General features: G+C 43.2%; 1 protein-coding gene across 3 annotated transcripts in view; it reads right to left on the bottom strand.

The window, feature by feature from the left end:
• The window catches only part of LOC145350155 (sodium-driven chloride bicarbonate exchanger-like), a 256118-nt gene that overhangs the window by 198007 nt on the left and 38287 nt on the right, over positions 1-19824 (bottom strand). For all 3 annotated transcript variants that reach the window (XM_080199161.1, XM_080199162.1, XM_080199163.1), the window contains exon 2: positions 5550-5631. In XM_080199161.1, coding sequence (XP_080055287.1) covers positions 5550-5631 — 82 coding nt within the window. The remainder of the gene's footprint in view (positions 1-5549; positions 5632-19824) is intronic.

Genomic DNA, 19824 nt, shown 5'->3' with positions numbered 1-19824 from the left:
GCCAATTTCTGTGCGCAAATAGATGTTGAGTGTTATGGGGGCGGGGGGATTTGATTTCTGGAAGCCAACACAAGCATTAGACCCATTTAATATGTTGTTCAGGGGCTAACAGCTTGTTAAAGCCATGCTGCCTAATTCAACAGAAATTAGGAGGACAATAAGTTAGGATCAGCAATAAGTAATGCAGGCATTGGTAGAAAGTTCCAGAGAGGCAGAGACAGGTTAAATGGGAAAAACTTTGGCAAATAGAATTCAATATAGACAAGTATGAATGAGGTCATCCAATTTAGACCAAGAAAAATAAATTAAAGTATTTTTTGATTTATGAGAAATAGGTAATCTAAGGTGCGGAGATTTGTGAGTCTGAGTACACAAATAATTAAAGATCAGCAGACAAGTATAAAAATTCATCGAAAAACTGTCATCCTTTATCTGAAGAAGGCCGGATCATGAAGGTAAAAAAATCATACTTCAGCTGTATAGAGGCTTGGGGTACAGTATTAAATTCTAGACACTGCACTTCAGGATGGATATAATGGTCATGGAGGAGGTGCGGCACTGATTCACCAGATTAGAGTGCTAAAAGATGAGGGAACATGGCTTGTCACCCGTTGAATATAGGAGATTGAAGGATGACCTGATCAAGGAGTTTAAAATATTAAAATGATTTGATGAGATAGTTACAAAGAAACTATTTCATCAAGAATAAAGGGACATCAACTTAAATTAGAGCTAGGCTATTCAGAACTGAAAATCAGAAAAATCTGTGCAAAGGTTTGGAACCGTCTCTCCAAAAGCTGCGGATATTAAAACAGAGCTGAGTTTTGTTAGGTAAGAGTGTCAAAGGCTACATCTGCTATGATGTAATGAATGCTGAAGCAGCCCCAAGGGACTGAGTTGTCTACATGTTTTGCTCAATTTTTGCAAATTTATCAAACCTAACCATTGGTCCTGAAAGGTCCCAGGTAAGTAAGGTTAAAAAATAATTGCCTCAATGTGAGGCTAAAAAGAGCAAGTGCACTACTCCTGGCTTCAGAACAATACCCGTCTCTACTTGCCACTCCCCATCCCCATAATGCCAAGGAGGGGTGAAACTGGCCATGGCATTTCATATTTCACAACCCTGATGCCCATGAAGGGGGACCTCTCGAACTTGGAAGCTAGCATGGGGCCCACCCCACTGCAGATGGTGAAACAGGAGTGGAGACGTGAATGAGTGGCCAAATAGATGGGCAGATGAGAGCCCCTGACAAACGCAGGGTATGCTGTTCCTGCATCCCCGGTGTCATGTAGAGATCCACACTCAGTGGACGTGGTGGAATGCACATTATCCTCAACGTAATCTTTCTCGCACAAGTCAAAGACAACAGCAGACAGCTCCAGAAGCTGGGAACTACCACCCAGCCCTGCAGAGGAGGCAGCAGCCTCAAAGGACATATTGCCACATCATTCCCCCAAACCCTCCACCGGGCAGATACTCTCACATCAGTGGTTTACTATTCTAGAGAAGATCTAGGCTCACAATCTGGTCAGCACATCACAGAAATGTCTGAGCAGCTGACGGAGTTTGTGACAGCCAAGAACACCATGCTGGGAGATCTGAGAGAGGCCAAAGCGATGCTAATCGTTGGTAAAGCAAAAGATGCTGAAGCAACAGAGTAAGGAAAGGGAAATTCTGGTGGATTCCAAAGGCAATGCACACATTGGTAATGGGTAACGGAGGAAACCATCTAGGCCAAGGGTGCCATCATGTCACTGCCATGGGTGAACTTGGCTTCCTCCATCGAATGATTGGTGACCCTAATGGAGAACCAGATCCAGCAAGTCATCCAGTGGTTGCCATGAAGGGCACAGATCTGCACACCATCACCATTTCCATAAGCTTTAGGCACCAAAGACAGGGGAAGGTGGTGAAGCAAAGGACTGATTGCCATGTGCTCACATTCCTCAGGCGAAAAGGAGGAGAAGCAACTGCCTGAAGTATCTGGAGGTTCCTGTAAAGGTGTTTATGATATCAAAGGAAGTTCCTCTGTCCCTCCATCAGTGAACCCAGTACTTCATTTAACTTGATGACAGAGCAAGACTCGTGCATTTGTGAAAGAGGCCCTCAATATGCACGTGCCCGCCAAGCCTCAGGACACCACAGCATAATTATCTAAGTCATCCAAAGTAACAGAAAGCAAAGTCAGCATGTCAGCTGATAGCACGGGGCAACGCAATATTGACACACTCTTATTAGATATAAGAAAAGCACCTAGCTGCACTCAGGATTCACAGGCTCTTGTTTGTTAAAGCATGTTGCTTTGCAAATGGGCAGCACGGTAGTATAGCGGTTAGCACTGCTGCTTCACGGCTCCAGGGACCTGGGTTCAATTCCCAGCTCGGGTCACTGTCTGTGTGGAGTTTGCACATTCTCCTCGTGTCTGCGTGGGTTTCCTCTGGGTGCTCTGGTTTCCTCCCACAGTCCAAAGATGTGTGGTTAGGTTGATTGGCCACGCTAAAATTGCCCCTTAGTGTCCTGAGATGTTTAGGTTAGAGGGATTAGCAGGTAAAATATGCAGGGATATGGGGGTAGGGCCTGGGTGGGATTGTGGTTGGTGCAGACTCGATGGGCCAAAGGCCCTCCTTCTGTACTGTAGGGTTCTATGTTCTGTGTTCAATTGTTCAGAACTCTGAAGAATATCCAATGTGGCAAAGCAAGAGATATCTTGCATTTCTTGTGGGCCACTGAGATTTCAATATTGCCCTTGCTCTGTCAAAATGTGTGAAAAGTGGGACCATGTCATATGAAGTTGATGTATTTTCTATGATGAAGTATAATGTTTTACTGGTTCTCCATGATAACAAAGTATAACGTTTTACTGGATGCAGCTGGCTGGCAAGGTGGTGGCAACAGGGTTGCAGAGGAGTTTTATTGAATTGCATGGGTCTGCATTAAAGATGATATGAAATGAGCCCCCTTTGTATCTCACATGTATCTCATGCTGCCTTACCTGTGGACTTTGGAGTTCTTCAGCTCCCTGTGCCTGTTCACCATCACCCTTTATTTCCTGGTGGGACCACCCCAAATGAGGTTGCCCAAAAGTCATTGATCAAGGTAAGACCACTCAATTTGTCACCATTCAGTTGGGATACCCCAGATGAGGAGGGATAACTGGCTCCCTGTTTTTATTCAAACCCTGCTAGTAGCAACAAGATTAATATAAGAAGGTTACTATTTCGTTGGATACCTTTTCCAGATCTAATTATTATGTTCAAAAAGGAGCCAATTTAACCAGGGTTTATTGAGTTAAAGATAGTAAGTTTATTAACTACTAAAAGGTGAGAAAAATGGTAAAACATGTGTATACATATACATACACGTTATAAGTGTGAACTGAGTCCAATTGTTAGCAATTATAAACAAAACGTTATACAGAACAGTCGACTTCCAAGGAGTAGATGAAGCAGCATGTGGCCATCATGAATTGACTGCAATAGAATTGGTTTCTTCAGATGAATAGTTGATTCTTCAGTTCAGGTGTTCAGTGGTTTGGTAGAGATTTCAGCTCTCTTTCCGGGTACAGTCCTTTAGTTGGCTGGTTGGCTTCCACTGTCAAGAGAGTTTCGTGACATCCTGCAAAAGTTGGCTATTTTTGCAGAGGTCCTGCTTTGGTTACTGTATAATGCACACAGTGTGGGAGAAAACTGCTAGCTGCTTATCCTAGAAGCACACACAGGCACAGACAGACATGGGGCAACTCTCTTAGTTAGCTTGAACCCTGTTATTGTGCATTCCAAGTGAAAACCTGAAACCACAAGTTGTCTCAGCAAATACACTCAGGGTCTTTGAGATTAGCTGGCCAGTATGTCCCTTTAAGTTTACCAGATATTATAATCAGTCTTTGGTTGTGTTTAGAAATACCCTGGCTGAAACAGGGTGGGGTTGCATTGTCCCTTAGAAAAACAAGCTGCAGCCATTTCTGTCAGTGGTTGTGGTACATTCTCAGCCATCTTCAGGATTTACATCAATTTTAATAGTATAAAACTTACATCTTTTAAAGTCCAATATTTCCATATCTAACTCCATGATTTTTTCTCCATCATTGTGACATTCCTGAACACCAGAGGAGACATTGTACTGTATAATATTCTCAGTGCTCAAATGCTCTCCCTTCTGTAGTGCCAGGTTGTGCAGAACATAGCAGACCACCACAATACACAAGACCCTTGCTGGGGCATACTGAAGAGCTCCACCAGATCTAAGCAGCTAAACTGCATCTTCAGGATCCCTATAGCTCAACAGTGCACCTCCCCCTTGTGGCACTGCTTGGATCCCTCACTGACGCCAGTAACCACGCCTTCGGTGAGTATTCTTTTTCAACCAGTATCCACACTCACATGGTCCGGAAACGTTCGGCACCTGGGGCTACTGAAGCATGTAGCCCATTACAGCTGCTTCCTGAGATCTGTGCACGGACCAGAAGGAATTGGTTGCGGTGGCCACAAGCTAGTTTTACATTATTGTTCGTCCATCGTCATCGACGAGGACCTCGACACCATTAGTCATTTTGAGGCTGGATGATGATGATGGGTCGAAACTAGCACTTGATTTGGGTTAAAGTGAGGGAGAGTTGCACAGCGTCAGCCTCACTCTGTCTTCCAATTCCCATCTAGCTCCAGTGGCAAGACAAGAGTCAAGATGGCTGGAGGTGGGAGTTGTATATTAATGAAGTGGAAACTGTTGATGAAGACTGAAGCCTGATCATTCGTTGCCTTAAAGTCACATGCTTACAGTTAATGTATCCTACATCTGGGTGAATCCAGCAATTGCGCCAAATGATCTAGCCCTCTCCACATGACTGGTTGGATCAGTGCAAAGGCACATGTACTGGTTGGTTCTCTCGCGATTGCATTGATGGTTATTTTGATATAGTGATGATCCACAGGCCAGAAGATCCATGTTTATCCATGAATGAACCTGAGATATAGAAATTCAATGTCACAGTGACATTCAGTGCCACTGGCATTGGGTAGCCGCTGCTTCTTATGGGGTCCAGTTGGTTTTCTATTATATATAGGTCTGTGACTGCTTCCCTGGAGATGTCGAGTTTTCAGCAACACTGCTTCTCTGACATAGTTGCTGAGCTTCAATTTTCTTCACACAATGAGCTGGTGATGTGCCTTTCTCATACATCTCCAACCCCCCTCATCCCATCCCACACCCAGAACCAACTCTCAAGGCTGGGAGTCCTGCTTCTGATCATTGAATTATTCTACGATGAACTGATATATTCTACATATTTCATAAATCATTACATACTCAACAATCAGTACCAAGTAATGAATGAAATTATTTTTGTAACTCTGAGATCAGCACAAGATGATGAATCTAAGTGAAGTACTGCTTAAATATTCCATTATATTGGAGAGCTCACAGGCATTTCACATGGAGTATTAGTGGCTGGAAGAATATAGGTTCAGGATTTCCACATGACAATTACAAACAGGAAGAGAAGGTTTAAATTCCTCCTCGGACACTCAAAGGATAGGGCAGTCATTATTTTTACCTTCCAAGTCTTCTTTATCAAAATGCGATTTTTGAATGGTACACATTCCCCCTCTGTCCACCACAGCTTCTTCATCATTTCTCTAAAATGTAAAAAGTAACAAAAAGCTCTTTAGTTCCTAAATGTCTGATGAAATATCTACAACCAACCTGATCTAGATTTTATTCAAATGTACTATCATTAAAAAAGTTAGACATTTCCCAAGAGCTTACAAAATGATAAAATGCTAAGATATTTGTATGATGGTACTAAAATAATAGGTGTGTTTACATGGAGCAAGGACAAGCAATTGTTAGACTTTCCCTTTTTGCAAAACAAATATTTCAGAATCACACCTTACTGATAGATTTCCTAGTTTCTCCATATCAGCAAGATTCTCTTCGTGGCACCACCTTCAACCATATTGCTCTGATCAACCTAACTCCCCTCCACATTGTCATAACCCTAATGGCCTAACTTCCCTCCTTTCTGTAACGTCCCCAATGAATCAAATTCTGTGTTTACCATAACCACAAGCAACAGCCCAATGTCCCTCCGTATTCTGTAATCTACTAGAGCCACCTCTTTGCTGCCTTGCTGTCAATGTCACTTTCAGTATCAAACCACTTTCTCCTTCTCCATCACCTCACCAAATAATTTAATCAAGATGAAGACATTGATTTGTCTTCAACAAATCATTGCTAACACTCTATTGTTAATGCATACCTTCCAAGTGAAAGGTTATTTTGACCTTGATAATGCCTTTCAATAACTTCTCTACCACTGATTATATATTGTTGAATTTTGCTGTTTTTTCTTCTGTAATCTAATTCCTGCCATAAGTAAACGCCATTAACAGCCAGAACCTGTTTGCATTTTCATTTACTGATCCTCTCCCCACCAAACAGTGTTTACAAATAAGCATTTATTTATGTACATTGGCTACGTGAATGCATTGGCTAAAAAAGGGCTATGAAATCCAACAGCTTTAACAATTACCCATCTGCACTAATGGAATCAAGTACTGACCCCAAAATGTGCTGTGTGGCATTTCAAAATAATGATCCAGCATTCCATATAAATTTTATTGCTTCACTTCGATGAAAATAGAGTAAAGGGCAGAGAAGGGTAGAGTTTCTAATGTGTATTGAGGAGAATTTTCTAAGTAGTCTTTTGAAGTCCAACAAGGTAGGAGGCATTATTCAATTAAGTTTTGGGTATGAAATAGAAAAAGTGGTTCAGTTGGAGAAGACTTGAGGGCAGTGAACACAGTAACCTAAAATTTATGTTGGCTGCGGAAAATGACAAGGAGTAAAAGTAATTAATTGGCAGATGGTCAGTTTCAGTGGGTGAGAATGTATCCTGCCAAGGTAAATTGGAATCAAAGATTGGAAGGCAAAACTATAATTGACTAATGACTTAACTTTAAAGCGGAGATAGTTCAGCTAAAGTTGAAGTACATCCTATAAATGAGAAACCAAAGGTGGGACAAAAATAGCCAAAGCTCCCTGGATAACAAGAAAGATGTAGACTAATATGAGGCAGAAAAAGGATGCATATGACTGATACCAGGTTGAAAATGCAAGTGAAACGCAAGTTGAATATAGAAAGCTCAGAGAGGAAGTTAAAAAAGAAACAGGATAGAGAGAGGATGATTAGCAGCTAACAAAAAAGAGAATCCAGAAGTCTTTTATAGGCATATAATTATGATAGGAGGCAAAGGGCCACAGGAAAAAAAGAAATTCACGCGTAGAGTTACTAAATGAATACTTTTGCACCTGTCTTCACAAAGAAATAAGATGCTGCCAAAGTCATGGTGAAATAGGAGGGAGTTGAGACACTGGAAGAGCTAACATTTGGTAGACAAGGTATTTGAACAATGGACTGTGTATAGGATTGGGTCAGATGCACCGGAGGATGCTGAGGTAAGAAAGAATGAAAATACTAGAAGCATTGAGCCATGGTCTTCCAACTTTTCTTAGGTACAGGTGTGGTATTACAGGACGAGAGAACTACAAATGTTGTACCTTTGATCAGAAAAAGATACAAGGATAAGCCCAGCAACTGTAGGCCAGTCAGTTTAATCTCAGTGATGGGGAAACCTTCAAAAACAATAATTTGGTACAAAATTATCGCTTGGACAAATACATGCGACTTAAGAAAGGCTAGCATGGATTTGTGAAGGCAAATAGTGTTTAATTTGATTGAGTGTTTTGATTAACAGAAATGGGTTGATGAGGACAATGCAGTTAATTTGGTGTACTTGGGCTTTCAGAGGGGGTTAATAAAGTGTCGCATGACAGGTCTGTCAGCAAAATTGAAGCCCAACAGAATAAAAGAGGCAGTAGCAGCATGAATACTAATTCCTGCCCTGGTCTGATCTACCAAAATGCATCGCCTTTCATTTATCTAAATTAAACTCCATCTGCCATTCATCAGCTCACTGGCCCAATTGGTCAAGATCCCATTGCAATCCTAGATCACCTTGTTCACTGCCCACTACTCCACCAATCTTGATGTCATCTGCAAAATTACTAACCATGTCTCCTAAACTCTCATCCAAATCATTAATATATTTTTAAGACGCGGGTTGATGGGTTTTTGATAGGAGAGGGGATTAAGGGTTATGGGGAGAGGGCGGGAAAGTGTAACTGAGCAGCGACAGATCAGCCATGATCTTATTGAATGGCGGGGCAGGCTCGAAGGGCTGGATGGCCTACTCCTGCTCCTATTTCTTATGTTCTTATGTTCAAACCCTGAGGTACACTGTCTCTCAGAATACCTTATAACAACTTACCCATTATAGTTGTTAGGCTCACCAGCATGTAGTTCCCAGCCCTTCTTAAACAAAGGCACGGTAGCACAATGGTTAGCATTGCTGCTTCACAGCTCCAGGGACCTGATTTCGATTCCTGGCTAGGTTCACTGTCTGTGTGGAGTTTGCACATTCTCCTCGTGTCTGCTTGGGTTTCCTCCGGGTGCTCCGGTTTCCTCCCACAATCCAAAGTTGTGCAAGTTAGGTTGATTGGCCATGCTAAAATTGCCCCTTAGTGTCCTGAGATGTGTAGGTTAGAGGAATTAGCGGGTAAATGTTTAGGGATATGGGGGTAGGGCCTGGGTGGGATTGTGGTCCATGCAGACTCGATGGGCCGAAGGGCCTCTTTCTGCACTGCAGGGTTCTATGATTCTATGAACATTTGCAACACTCCAATCTTCAGGCACCTCACCTGTGGCAGTCAATGATTCAAATATCTCTGCAAGGGGACCCGCAATTTCCTCCCAAGCCTCCCACAACTTCATCAGATCCCAGGGATTTATCTATCTTGATGTGCTTCCAGCACCTCCTTTTCCGAAATATGTACATGCCTCAAGTCATCAATGTTTATTTCCCCAAGTTCCCTAACTTTCTCAACAATAAATACTGATGAGAAATACTCATTTAGGATCTCACCCATCTCTTGTGGATCCGCACATAGATGACCTTGTTGATCCTTAAGAAACCCTAGTTATCCTTTTTCCCTTTATGTATTTGTAGGAGCTCTTTGGATTCTCTTTTGTTTTATCTGCCAAAGCAACCTCGTGTCCCCTGTTGGCTCTCCTGATTTCTCACTTAACTCTACTCTGATACCCTCTACACTCTTCAAAGGATTCACTTGATCCCAGCTGCCTATGCATGTCACATGCCTTTTTCTTCTTTTGGACCAGAGCCTCAACATCCCGAGTCATCCACGGTTCCCTACTTCTACCAGCCTTGCCTTTCACTCTAAAAGGAATGTGCTTATCTTGAACCCTGGTTAAGACACTTTTGAAAGCCTTCCACTTACCAGACATTCCTTTGCCTGCCAATAGACTCCCCCAATCAACTTTTGAAAGTTCCTGTATAACGCCATCAAAATTGGCCTTGCCCCAATATAGAATTTTAACTTTTGGATTAGACCTATTATTCTCCACAGCTATCTTAAAACTAATGGAATTATGGTTACTGGTTCCAAAGTTATCCCTCACTAACACTTCTGTCACCTGCCCTTCCTTATTTCCGAAGAGGAGGTCAAGTTTTGCCGCCTGTCTAGTGAGGCCATCCACATACTGAATGAGAAATTCCTCCTGAATACATTCAACAAATTTCTCTCCATCCAAGCCCCTAATACTATGGCTGCCCCAGTGAATGTTGGGAAAGTTAAAGTCCCTCACTATTACCACCCTATTTTTCTCAGAACTATCTGTAATCTCCTTACATACTTGCTCCTCAATTTCTCGCCAACTATTCTGGGGGCCTATGGTACAATCCTATCAAAGTGATCTCCCCCTTCTTATTTCTCAGTTCTACCCACATAGACTCAGTGGGTGAACCCTCAGGAATATACCGTCTCAGTACTGCCACAATGTTCTCCTTAATCAAAAGCACCACTCCCCCTCCTCTCTTATCTCTTGTTCCATCTTTCCTACAGCATCTGTACCCTATCCCTCCCCTAGCCATGTTTCAGTAATAGCTATATCCCAGACATATGTATCCATCCATGCCCTCAGTTAATCTGCCTTGCCTGTCAGGCCTCTTGCACTGAAATAGATGCAGTTTAATCTTCACTTCCCTTGCTCTCTGCCCTGCTTTTGCCTGATCTGTCTAGTACTAAGATTACTGACACTGCCTTTACAATTTAACGTGCTCTCTTTAACTTCCGTGCTTTCCTCAACTTTCTCTTCTGTCTCCCTATTGCTTTGGATTCCACCTCCCCGCCAAACTAGTCCCACTTTTCCTCAGTTTCATTGGGAGCAGCATTTTGGCCTGTCACTGGTTTTTCACTGTAAACATTGTAAGAAGTCTCACAACACCAGGTTAAAGTCCAACAGGTTTATTTGGTACTAAGTGCCACTAGCTTTCGGAATGCTGTTCCTTCGTCAGGTGAGTGGAGAGTTCTGATCACAGATAGGGCATATAAAGGATTTAAAGAATACTGATTAGAATGTGAGTCTTTACACCAGCATTCTAATCAGTATTCTGTAAACCATATGTATCTTTATATGCCCTGTATGTGATCAGAACTCTCCACTCACCTGACAAAGGAACAGCGTTCTGAAAACTAATGGCGTTTGCTACCAAATAAACCTGTTGGACTTTAACCTGGGGTTGTGAGACTTCTTACTGTGTTTACCCCAGTCCAACGCCTGCATCACCGCATCATTTTCAGTGTAAGACATAACAGGCCACAAGATGAACGCATATAGAATCACCGCCACCAATGCACCCCTCCTCGGTGAGCTCAATGTATCCTATGCCCGTTTTGAGCAAAAGGTCAGCAAGAGCACGCCCCCCACTTGGAAGCTTTGGCCAAACACATATCCGAGGTCATCACTGCACACATCAGATCAACCTTTTCAATAGTCAACTCACGGAAAGCAACGGGCTCAGATGGGGTGCCCAGACGAGCACTCAGATCCTGTGCAGACCAACTCGCAGAAGTATTTGCAAACATTTTTAACCTCTCTTTACAGCAATCTGAGATCCTTATCTGCTTCAAGACAATGGCCATTATCCCTGTACTAAAGAAAAGCTAGGCAGCATGCCTTAATAATATCACCCGGTGGCTCTGTCATCGATCATATGAAGTGCTTCAAAAGATTAGTCATGGCACGAAGCTATTCCAGCCTCCCAGACTGCCTGGATCCACTACAGTTCACTTATCGCCACAGTAGATCCACAGCGGATGCCATCTCCCTGGCCCTACATTTAACCCTGGAACACCTGGATAACAAAGACACCAATGTCAAACTCCTATTTATTGACTACAGCTCAGCCTGAAACACCATTATTACTTTGAAACTCATCTCCAAACTCCATGGCCTGGGCCTCAGTTCTTCCCTCTGTAACTGGACCCTAGACTTCCTAACCCACAGACTGCAATCACCTCCTCTATGATCATCCTCAACACCAGTGGCCCATAAGGCTATGTCTTCGGAGCTTTACTATACTCCTTACATACCTATGACTGTGTGGCCAAATTCCCCTCCAACTCAATTTTCAAGTTTGTTGTTGACACCACCATAGTGGGTCGGATCTCAAACAATGATGAGATGGAGTACAGGAAAAAAGAAGATAATCTGGTGAACTGGTGTGATGACAATAATTTCTCCCTCAATGTCAACAAAACGAAGGAAATAATCATCAACTTCAGGGAGTGTAGTGGAGGTCATGCTTTTGGCTACATCATCTGGAATGTAGTGCAAGTGGTCAATAGTTTTAGGTTTCTAGGTATCCAGATCACCAACAACTTGTCCTGGTCCCTCCATACCGATGATATATTTAAGAAAGCCCACCAATGCCTCTACTTCCACAGGAGGGTAAAGAAATTTTGCACATCCACTACAATTCTCACCAACTTTTACAGATGCAGCACAGAAAACATCCTTTCTGGTTGCATCACAGCTTGGTATGGCAAAGGGTTGTGAACGAAGTCCAGTCCATCACTCATTTCCAATGAATGACACACGCTGCAAAAGATTGCACTCTGCCCCACATTCATTTCTCATTGGGTGGTCAGGTCACATGATCCTTCTGATGCAAAACCCTTCAAGGGCTTAGCTACTACAGTATGCAAGGCATAATTTCAAAACTTGCAAGCAACACAAAACTTGGAAGTATTGTGAACTGTAAGAAGGATTATGACAGCCTTTGTAGGATGGTGGAATAGGTAGATATGTGGCAGATGAAATTTAACAAGAGACAGGAGAAAAGTACTAAATTTTGACAGGAAGATCAAAGAAATGTAATTTCAATAAAATAAACAATTCTAAAGGGGGTGCAGCGTGGAGGCATCTGGAGAATAAATACATAAATCATTGAGGCTGGCAGGGCCGATTGGCAAAGTTGTTAATAAGGATGATAGGATCCTGAACTTCTTAAAGTACAAAGATACTTAAAGTACAGAGTACAAAGGCAAGGAAGCTATGGCGAACCTTTATAAACAGTGGTCTGACTTCACCTTGGTACAACATTTCAGGAAAATATTTCAGCATTGGAGAAGGTGCAGAAATGGTTCCAGGATGAGAGTTCAGTTATGAGAATAAAATGGCAAGTGAGATTGTTGCCCTTAGAGATTAGGGACAGCATATTTGATAGCACTGTTCAAAATCATGAAGAGTCTCGACAGTGGCGGCAGGGTTGAAAATTCGAGGACATCAACTTAAAGTGATTGGTGAAAGAACCAGAGGGAATGTGAGGAAATATCTTTCCATGCAGTGAGTGGTCATAATCTAGAATTCGTTACCTGATAATGTAATGCAGATAGATTCAACTGTTGCTTTCAAAAGGGCATTGGGTAATAATAGAACCATAGAACATTACAGCACAGAAACAGGCCTTTTGGTCTTTCTCAGCTGTGCCGAACCATTTTTCTGCCTAGTCCCACTGACCTGCATCTGGACCATATCCCTTCACACCCCTCTCATCCACATGCCTGTCCAAGTTTTTCTTAAATGTTAAAAGTGAGCCCGCATTTACCATTTCATCTGGCAGCTCATTCCACACTCTCGCCACTCTCTGTGTAAGAAGCCCCCCCCCCACCCCCCACCCCCCCACAATATTCTCTTTAAACTTTTCCCCCTTCACCCTTAACCCATGCCCTCTGGTTTTTTTCTCCCCTAGCCTCAGTGGAAAAAGCCTGCTTGCATTCATTCTATCTATACCTATCATGATTTTATACACCTCTATCAAATCTCCCCTCATTCTTCTACGCTTCAGGAATAAAGTCCTAACCTATTCAACCTTTCTCTGTAACTCAGTTTTGCAAGTCCCGGCAACATCCCTGCAAACCTTCTCTGTACTTTTTCAACCTTATTAATATCCTTCCTGTAATTAGGTGACCAAAACTGCACACAATACTCTAAATTGCAACTATACAGGGTACTGGTGAGACCGCAGCTGGAGTACTGTGTGCAGTTTTGGTCACCGCACTTGCGCAAGGATATTTTGGCCTTGGAGGGAGTGCAGAGGAGGTTCATTAGGCTGAAGCCGGAGATGAGGGGGTTGGACTATGAAGAGAGACTAAATAGACTGGGTCTGTACTCGCTGGAGATTAGAAGGATGAGGGGGGATCTTATAGAGACGTATAAGATAATAAAAGGGATGGATAGGGTAGAGGTAGAGAGATTCTTCCCGCTCAGAAAGGACAGTAGGACTAGAGGGCACAGCCTCAAGATAAGGGGGGAGCAGTTTAGATCGGAGTTGAGGAGGAACTTTTCACTCAAAGAGTGGTGAATCTCTGGAATTCTCTGCCCGTTGAAGTGGTGGAGGCTACCTCGCTAAATATATTTAAGTCACGGGTAGATATGTTTTTGACAGACAAGGGAATTAAGGGTTATGGGGAGAAAGCAGGAAAGTGGAACTGATCCACTTCAGATCAGATATGATCTTATTGAATGGCGGGGCAGGCTCGAAGGGCTAGATGGCCTACTCCTTCTCCTATTTCTTACGTTCTTATGTAAATTCGGCCTCACCAATGTCTTATACAACCTCACCATAACATTCCAACTCTTATAATCAATACTTTGATTTATAAAGGCCAATGTACCAAAAGTACTCTTTACGTTCCTATCTACCTGTGACGCCACTTTTAGGGAATTATGTATCTGTATTCCCACATCCCTCTGTTCTACTACACTCTTCAGCGTCCTACCATTTACCTCGTATGTTCTACCTTGGTTTGTCCTTCCAAAGTGCAATACCTTACACTTGTCTAAACTCCATCTGCCATTTTTCAACCCATTTTTCTAGCTGGTCCAAATCCCTCTGCAAAATCTTCCTTACTGTCCACTACACCTCTTTGTATTATCAGCAAATTTGCTGATCCAATTTACCACATTATCATCCAGATCATTGATATAGATGACAAACAACAATGGACCCAGCACTGATCCCTGTGGCACACCACTAGTCACAGGCCTCCACTCAGAGAAGCAATCCTCCACTACCACTCTCTGTCTGGCTTCTTCCACTGAGCCAATGCCTAATCTACTACCTCTCCATATATACTTAGCGACTGAACCTTCCTAACTAACCTCCCATGTGGGACCTTGTCAAAGGCCTTACTGAAGTCCATGTAGATAACATCCATTGCCTCCCCTTCATCCACCTTCCTGGTAACCTCCTCGAAAAACTTATTAAAATTGGTTAAACATGACCTACCATGCACAAAGCCATGTTGACTCTCCCTCATAAGTCCCTGTCCAGCCATATATTTGTAGTTCCTATCTCTTAGTACTCCTTCCAATAATTTACCTACTACTGATATCAAACTTACCGGCCTATAATTTCCCAGATTACTTTTTGAGCCTTTTTTAAACAATGGAGCAACATGAGCTATCCTCCAATCATCTGGCACCTCACCGACATTTTAAATATATCTGCCAGGGCCCCTGCAATAATCTGAAGAGAAAAGATTGCAGACAAAAGCTGGATGAAGACATTCACTGAGACTGAATGCCCTCCTCCTGCACTGCGACTTTATCCATTAATTTTTCTTTTATTTCAGTGTCGCAAGTAAGCTTAAATTAATACTGCAATGAAGTTACTGGGGAAATCCCTTAGTTGCCACACCTAGCATGTCTTTCAGCCTTGTTGGAGGAAATCAGAACAGCTGGAGGAAACCCACGCAAACACAGGGAAAATTTGCAGACTCTGCACCCAAGTCAGGGAGCGAACCCAGATCCCGGGTGCTGTGAGACAGCAGTGTTAAACACTGTGCCACACAATTCTTGGCATTGAAAAGGTATATTTGGGTTGAAAATATATAAATTCTGGATTTTCTTTAAAAAAACTGAAATTTTCATTTGTTATTAAATCAATGGAGTTATAAATGTAAATACAATTTAGTAATAAACGTGAGCAAAGAAGCAGTCACATTGTGGTTCAGTTAGAAAAATCAGGGAACAAATTATGTCCAGCTGCAACAGTTATGAGAGGTGGTACAGTTTACTGAGGATATAAAACTTACCAAGTTTCTTTTTATTATGTGTGACAAGCAATGGCTCAAATTAACCTTTTTGCTCCTTCATCCATCCGGATTCCAACTTCTCTTGGATAAGATTACTATGGAACATGTCCTGTAAATGCAGCACCATACTTCTCTAAAATATTCATCTCCTCATGGAGACTTACAAGATTATTCAGGCTTTATCCCTGATGATTTATGCTATGAGCCTGAACAATGGAAAATAACCTTTCCCCATATTTGCCAGGTTATAATGGCATGGAGTCAGCAACTCAAGAGGTCATGAATTTCATTGCATCATAAAATGTTGTGAAATTAAGATACAATAATTCTGGTCATTTGTGAGTTGTGACCATGACACTTTTGCTTGCATCCTTTCTGCAATGCAATGGTTATCATGTTCACCTAACACAGTTAGGTTCAATACATCCTGGTTCAATATCAGGCAGAAATATGAAATTAATACAGTACATTTCACGAGATATGGTAACTTACTGTCCAATATAGTAAGAAGTCTCACAACAGCAGGTCTGCTGCACAACATCACATCACTGCTCCAATATGCCAGAGGCTATATATTCAAATTCTACATGTTACATTCTGAAGCTTCATTCAGATACTATCCTGCAAATGTATCTTCTACTAAGATACTTCTCTTTAATTGCCTTAGTCACAATAGGTGATTATTTTTAACATTGTGCAACAACAGGTGATTATTTTTAGCATTGTGCACAATTGTTGATTATCTTAGCACTGTGAAACAATAGGTGAATATTGTTCCCCCATTACAGTGCCATCATCAGCACAATTAAACATATTGTATCCTCGGAGTGCAGTCTTACAAAAAGAAAGAGTTGTGGCAAATTTTAATGGCTTTCATAAATTTACTATGAATGAATGCCACCAGCAAATAACAAGACTAGTTGGTTAAAAAATAAACTTCTGGATTTTGTCTGGGATTTTCCGCTCCAGTTCGTGTTAGAGAGCTTTGTCAGTGCCACGAGCGGAAAATATCACAAGAAGGCCCTGTACGCATTTTCTGGCGCCATAAATGCAGGATGCGATCGTCCCCTGTCTCTCCCCATGCACCACCGCAGCCCCCCCCCCACCCCCCATGATTGGCAGATAGCAGTTCCTGCTCTTCAGCATTGGAAATCTTATTAGGCACATGTGCAGGAATTATACCCCCATGTCAAATAAAGCATGCACAGTGGCATGGCGTCAGAAACACTGATTTCAAACGTGTACACCTGGTGAGCCAAACTCCCAAGGGGAACTCTGAGATGAATTCACGCAAACTAGCACAATGTTCATAGAGCAGCTCCATGTCTTCAGGGTGGGCAGGGAAAAAGGGGAGAAAGGGAGAAAGGGCGAAAGGGCACAGGCAGGTCTGAACAGCAACATCTTCGAGGCTCTTTCTGGTACAAGGCCACGGGCTTCTTTGGAGGAATGAAGAGGGGGTTGGGAATGGAAGCCTGGCATGCAGGCTTCAATGCATTGTGGGGGGCTGAGGAGTCGATCTCTGATGGCTCCTGACAGGCTCTACATTGAAGTATCAAAGAGACGATTTTGATGCCCAGTCCTTAGTGCGCATGCTGGTTGGGCAAGATCCAACTGAAGGTATGCAATTTGCCGGACTCAGAGACCACAGACAGCATTTGACATACTTGTAAATGTCCGGGAACCACTGTCACTATAGATTATTAATGCCCAGAGAACTGGTTGGTCACATCTACCACTGGCTGCAGAATTTGGTGCTACGGGAACTTGGAGGGTATTTACGGCTAATGTTGCTGAAAGTGACTGCAGCTGTAAAATGACTACCCAGTGGGTCCTTCCAGAGCTCCACACATGACATCTGTGGGATTTCTCAAGCCTTTGTGTACAAATATATCCAGAAAGTCATGGACACAGTCTTCGCAAAATCACACAACTTCTTCAAACTCTCCTGATCTCATGGCATTTTGCATGAACAGTGTCATCTGAGGCTAAAGATGATGAGGAGGGCACTCACACCACAAAGGTGCAGAGAGCACACACAAGATTGATGGAACTCTGATGCCAATCCAGTATATTCTGGCAGACATTATATTTCTATTCAAGAAAGAGGCATGACTGATGACTGTGAAGGTGTTCCTAACATGAATGTGTTAGAAAGATTGAACAAAGCACAGGGAGGACGTTCTGGACCGAGAAACCTTGCTTTTATCTTGTGCAGGAATCAATCTTTCATTTCAGATTGACAGGAACACAGCTCATCATAAAAGGAGCCATAGAAAGGGTGAAATCAGTGGGAGTTTATTTACAGAAGTGAACTTTGTGTAGAAATAATTAACACACAAGCCACGCTGTACAAATGCTACTTCTTAACCTTCCTTTCCCTGCCACCATATTTTGGTGCACTCCCAGTGGAGGTGGAGACAACTGCTCTCTCCCACAGCCTGTTGTCTCTGATTACTTTGGTGGGTCTTTTCTGGAGGGCCCCAGCTTGCTTTCGGGGTGTTGCTCTGTGGCAGTGCAACCCTCCTTGGCCTGTGGCATTGAAGTGATCACAGGGAGAGCAGATTCGGATGGACAAGACATTCCTAGATTCAATTGGCTGGATATTTCTGGATGTGCGCCAGCTGATCCTCATTCCAAGGGCCCCTGCCATCTTTCTTGGGATGGAGGGGCAGTTGGAGTGCACTTAAGAAGCAGCACCTCTCTCTGGCATTAACATTGATGGATGCCAGAAAGTTCCATGGAATGCAGCTTCTGCAACAATTCAGGACAGAAGTCTTGGACTAAGGTCTCTACAGTGATCGCCACCCCACCAGTGCTGACCATGGTGCATTGCCTGACAGTGTAATCACTTCAGTCTGGAGGAGGCCAGACTCGTTGAGCCTGGCAATCAAAGTGCAGGAGACATTCATTCCTGATCTTCTCTATCTTTGGAGCTTCAGAAACTGAGGCATGACCAAGTCCAGAGGCTCCTCGTCTGACTCGGGCTCAGCAGATTCCTGGCACCCAGCTGCTGTGGATCAGACAGTGTGATGTGCTCATGAGAAAAGTGACCTTAAGGCTACATTGAACTACATCCCACTCAGATGTGTGTCTGTGGAGGGCATGGGTGAGCACTGGGACCATTCTTCTATTTTGGTGTCTGTAAATTCGTGGTCCTTGCTGCTGTCAGGGTTGCAGTCAAAGATCTGGTCGTGCATCTCCTCAGCTGCTTCCTAGATGTGCTTGTGAAAGAAAGGAAAGTTCATTAGTGCATGACAGAGGTCTGAGAAATAGGAGATATCCCTCACAGCATGATAGTCTGATGGATGTTGCAGTGCTGGATCCTCACCACCAACCTCACCATCAGCACAGGAGCAGTCTACATCCTCATTGACAAACTGAATAGCTTGAAAGTCTACGTGGAGGTTCAGCTCTGGCATCCCTCCACCTGCTTGGGATTTCTCCTTCTTGTTGTATGCCAACCAGCTTGTCCTGCATGAAGACAGATGGGGTGCAAGCAGGATACGTGCCAGGGCAAGTGATAAGTATGCCTGGTATGTGTGGATGGTGAGTGGCTTTTAGGGTAATGAGGACACAACCCGTAGGGGGAATGAAAATACATGTGGGAGAGGTAGTGACGGTACCCCTTGAGCTGGCAGTGAATGCGATCCCTGTGGATGTAAATTAATGATGAGAAGAGCGATTTACCCTGGCAGAAAGGAGATCATTCATTCTCTATAAGTTAAAGTTTATTTATTAGGGTCACAAGTAGGCTTTACATTAACATTGCAATGAAGTTACTGTGAAAATCCCTTAGTCGCCACACTCTGGTGCCTGTTTGGGTACACTGAGGGAGAATTTAGCATGGTCAATTCACCTAACCTGCACATTTTAGTTGTTCTCTTCAGTAAGGTATTAGCGCTAACTACTGCTGCCACCGCCTCTCGACCTGGATTGTCACCTTGGTTGCAGGTCTTTGCCCAGAGCATGGCTACAATATACCGCGGCAACCCCCACTGCATCCAGCATGTGCTCCAGAGAGAGTGTCGGTAAACTTGGGTGCAGAAGGTTTTCTGGGTCTGGCAGCCATGACATCCCAGTGAACTCCAAAGTGTGCTAGCTGTGTGCAGAGGCAGCCTTTAAATTTGGTGCCCAGATCACAGAGGTGCTGAGGTGATGGCAGTGTTGGCGAATCAGCAGCCACCTCCAGCCATACAGGTTGAATTCCATGTCTGCAAATCTTCTTCACCAAATATGCACTATATGAAGGAAAATGCTGCCATAACTGTCAGCAGACTAAACTGCGCTTTCCCCATCCAAAACTGAACTTT

Source organism: Carcharhinus amblyrhynchos, chromosome 11, assembly GCF_965287045.1.
Source record: "Carcharhinus amblyrhynchos chromosome 11, sCarAmb.v2.hapA, whole genome shotgun sequence".
In the NCBI taxonomy this organism is placed as follows: domain Eukaryota; kingdom Metazoa; phylum Chordata; class Chondrichthyes; order Carcharhiniformes; family Carcharhinidae; genus Carcharhinus; species Carcharhinus amblyrhynchos.
The sequence above is the reverse complement of the archived record's forward strand: the minus strand, read 5'-3'. Positions and strand labels throughout refer to the sequence as shown.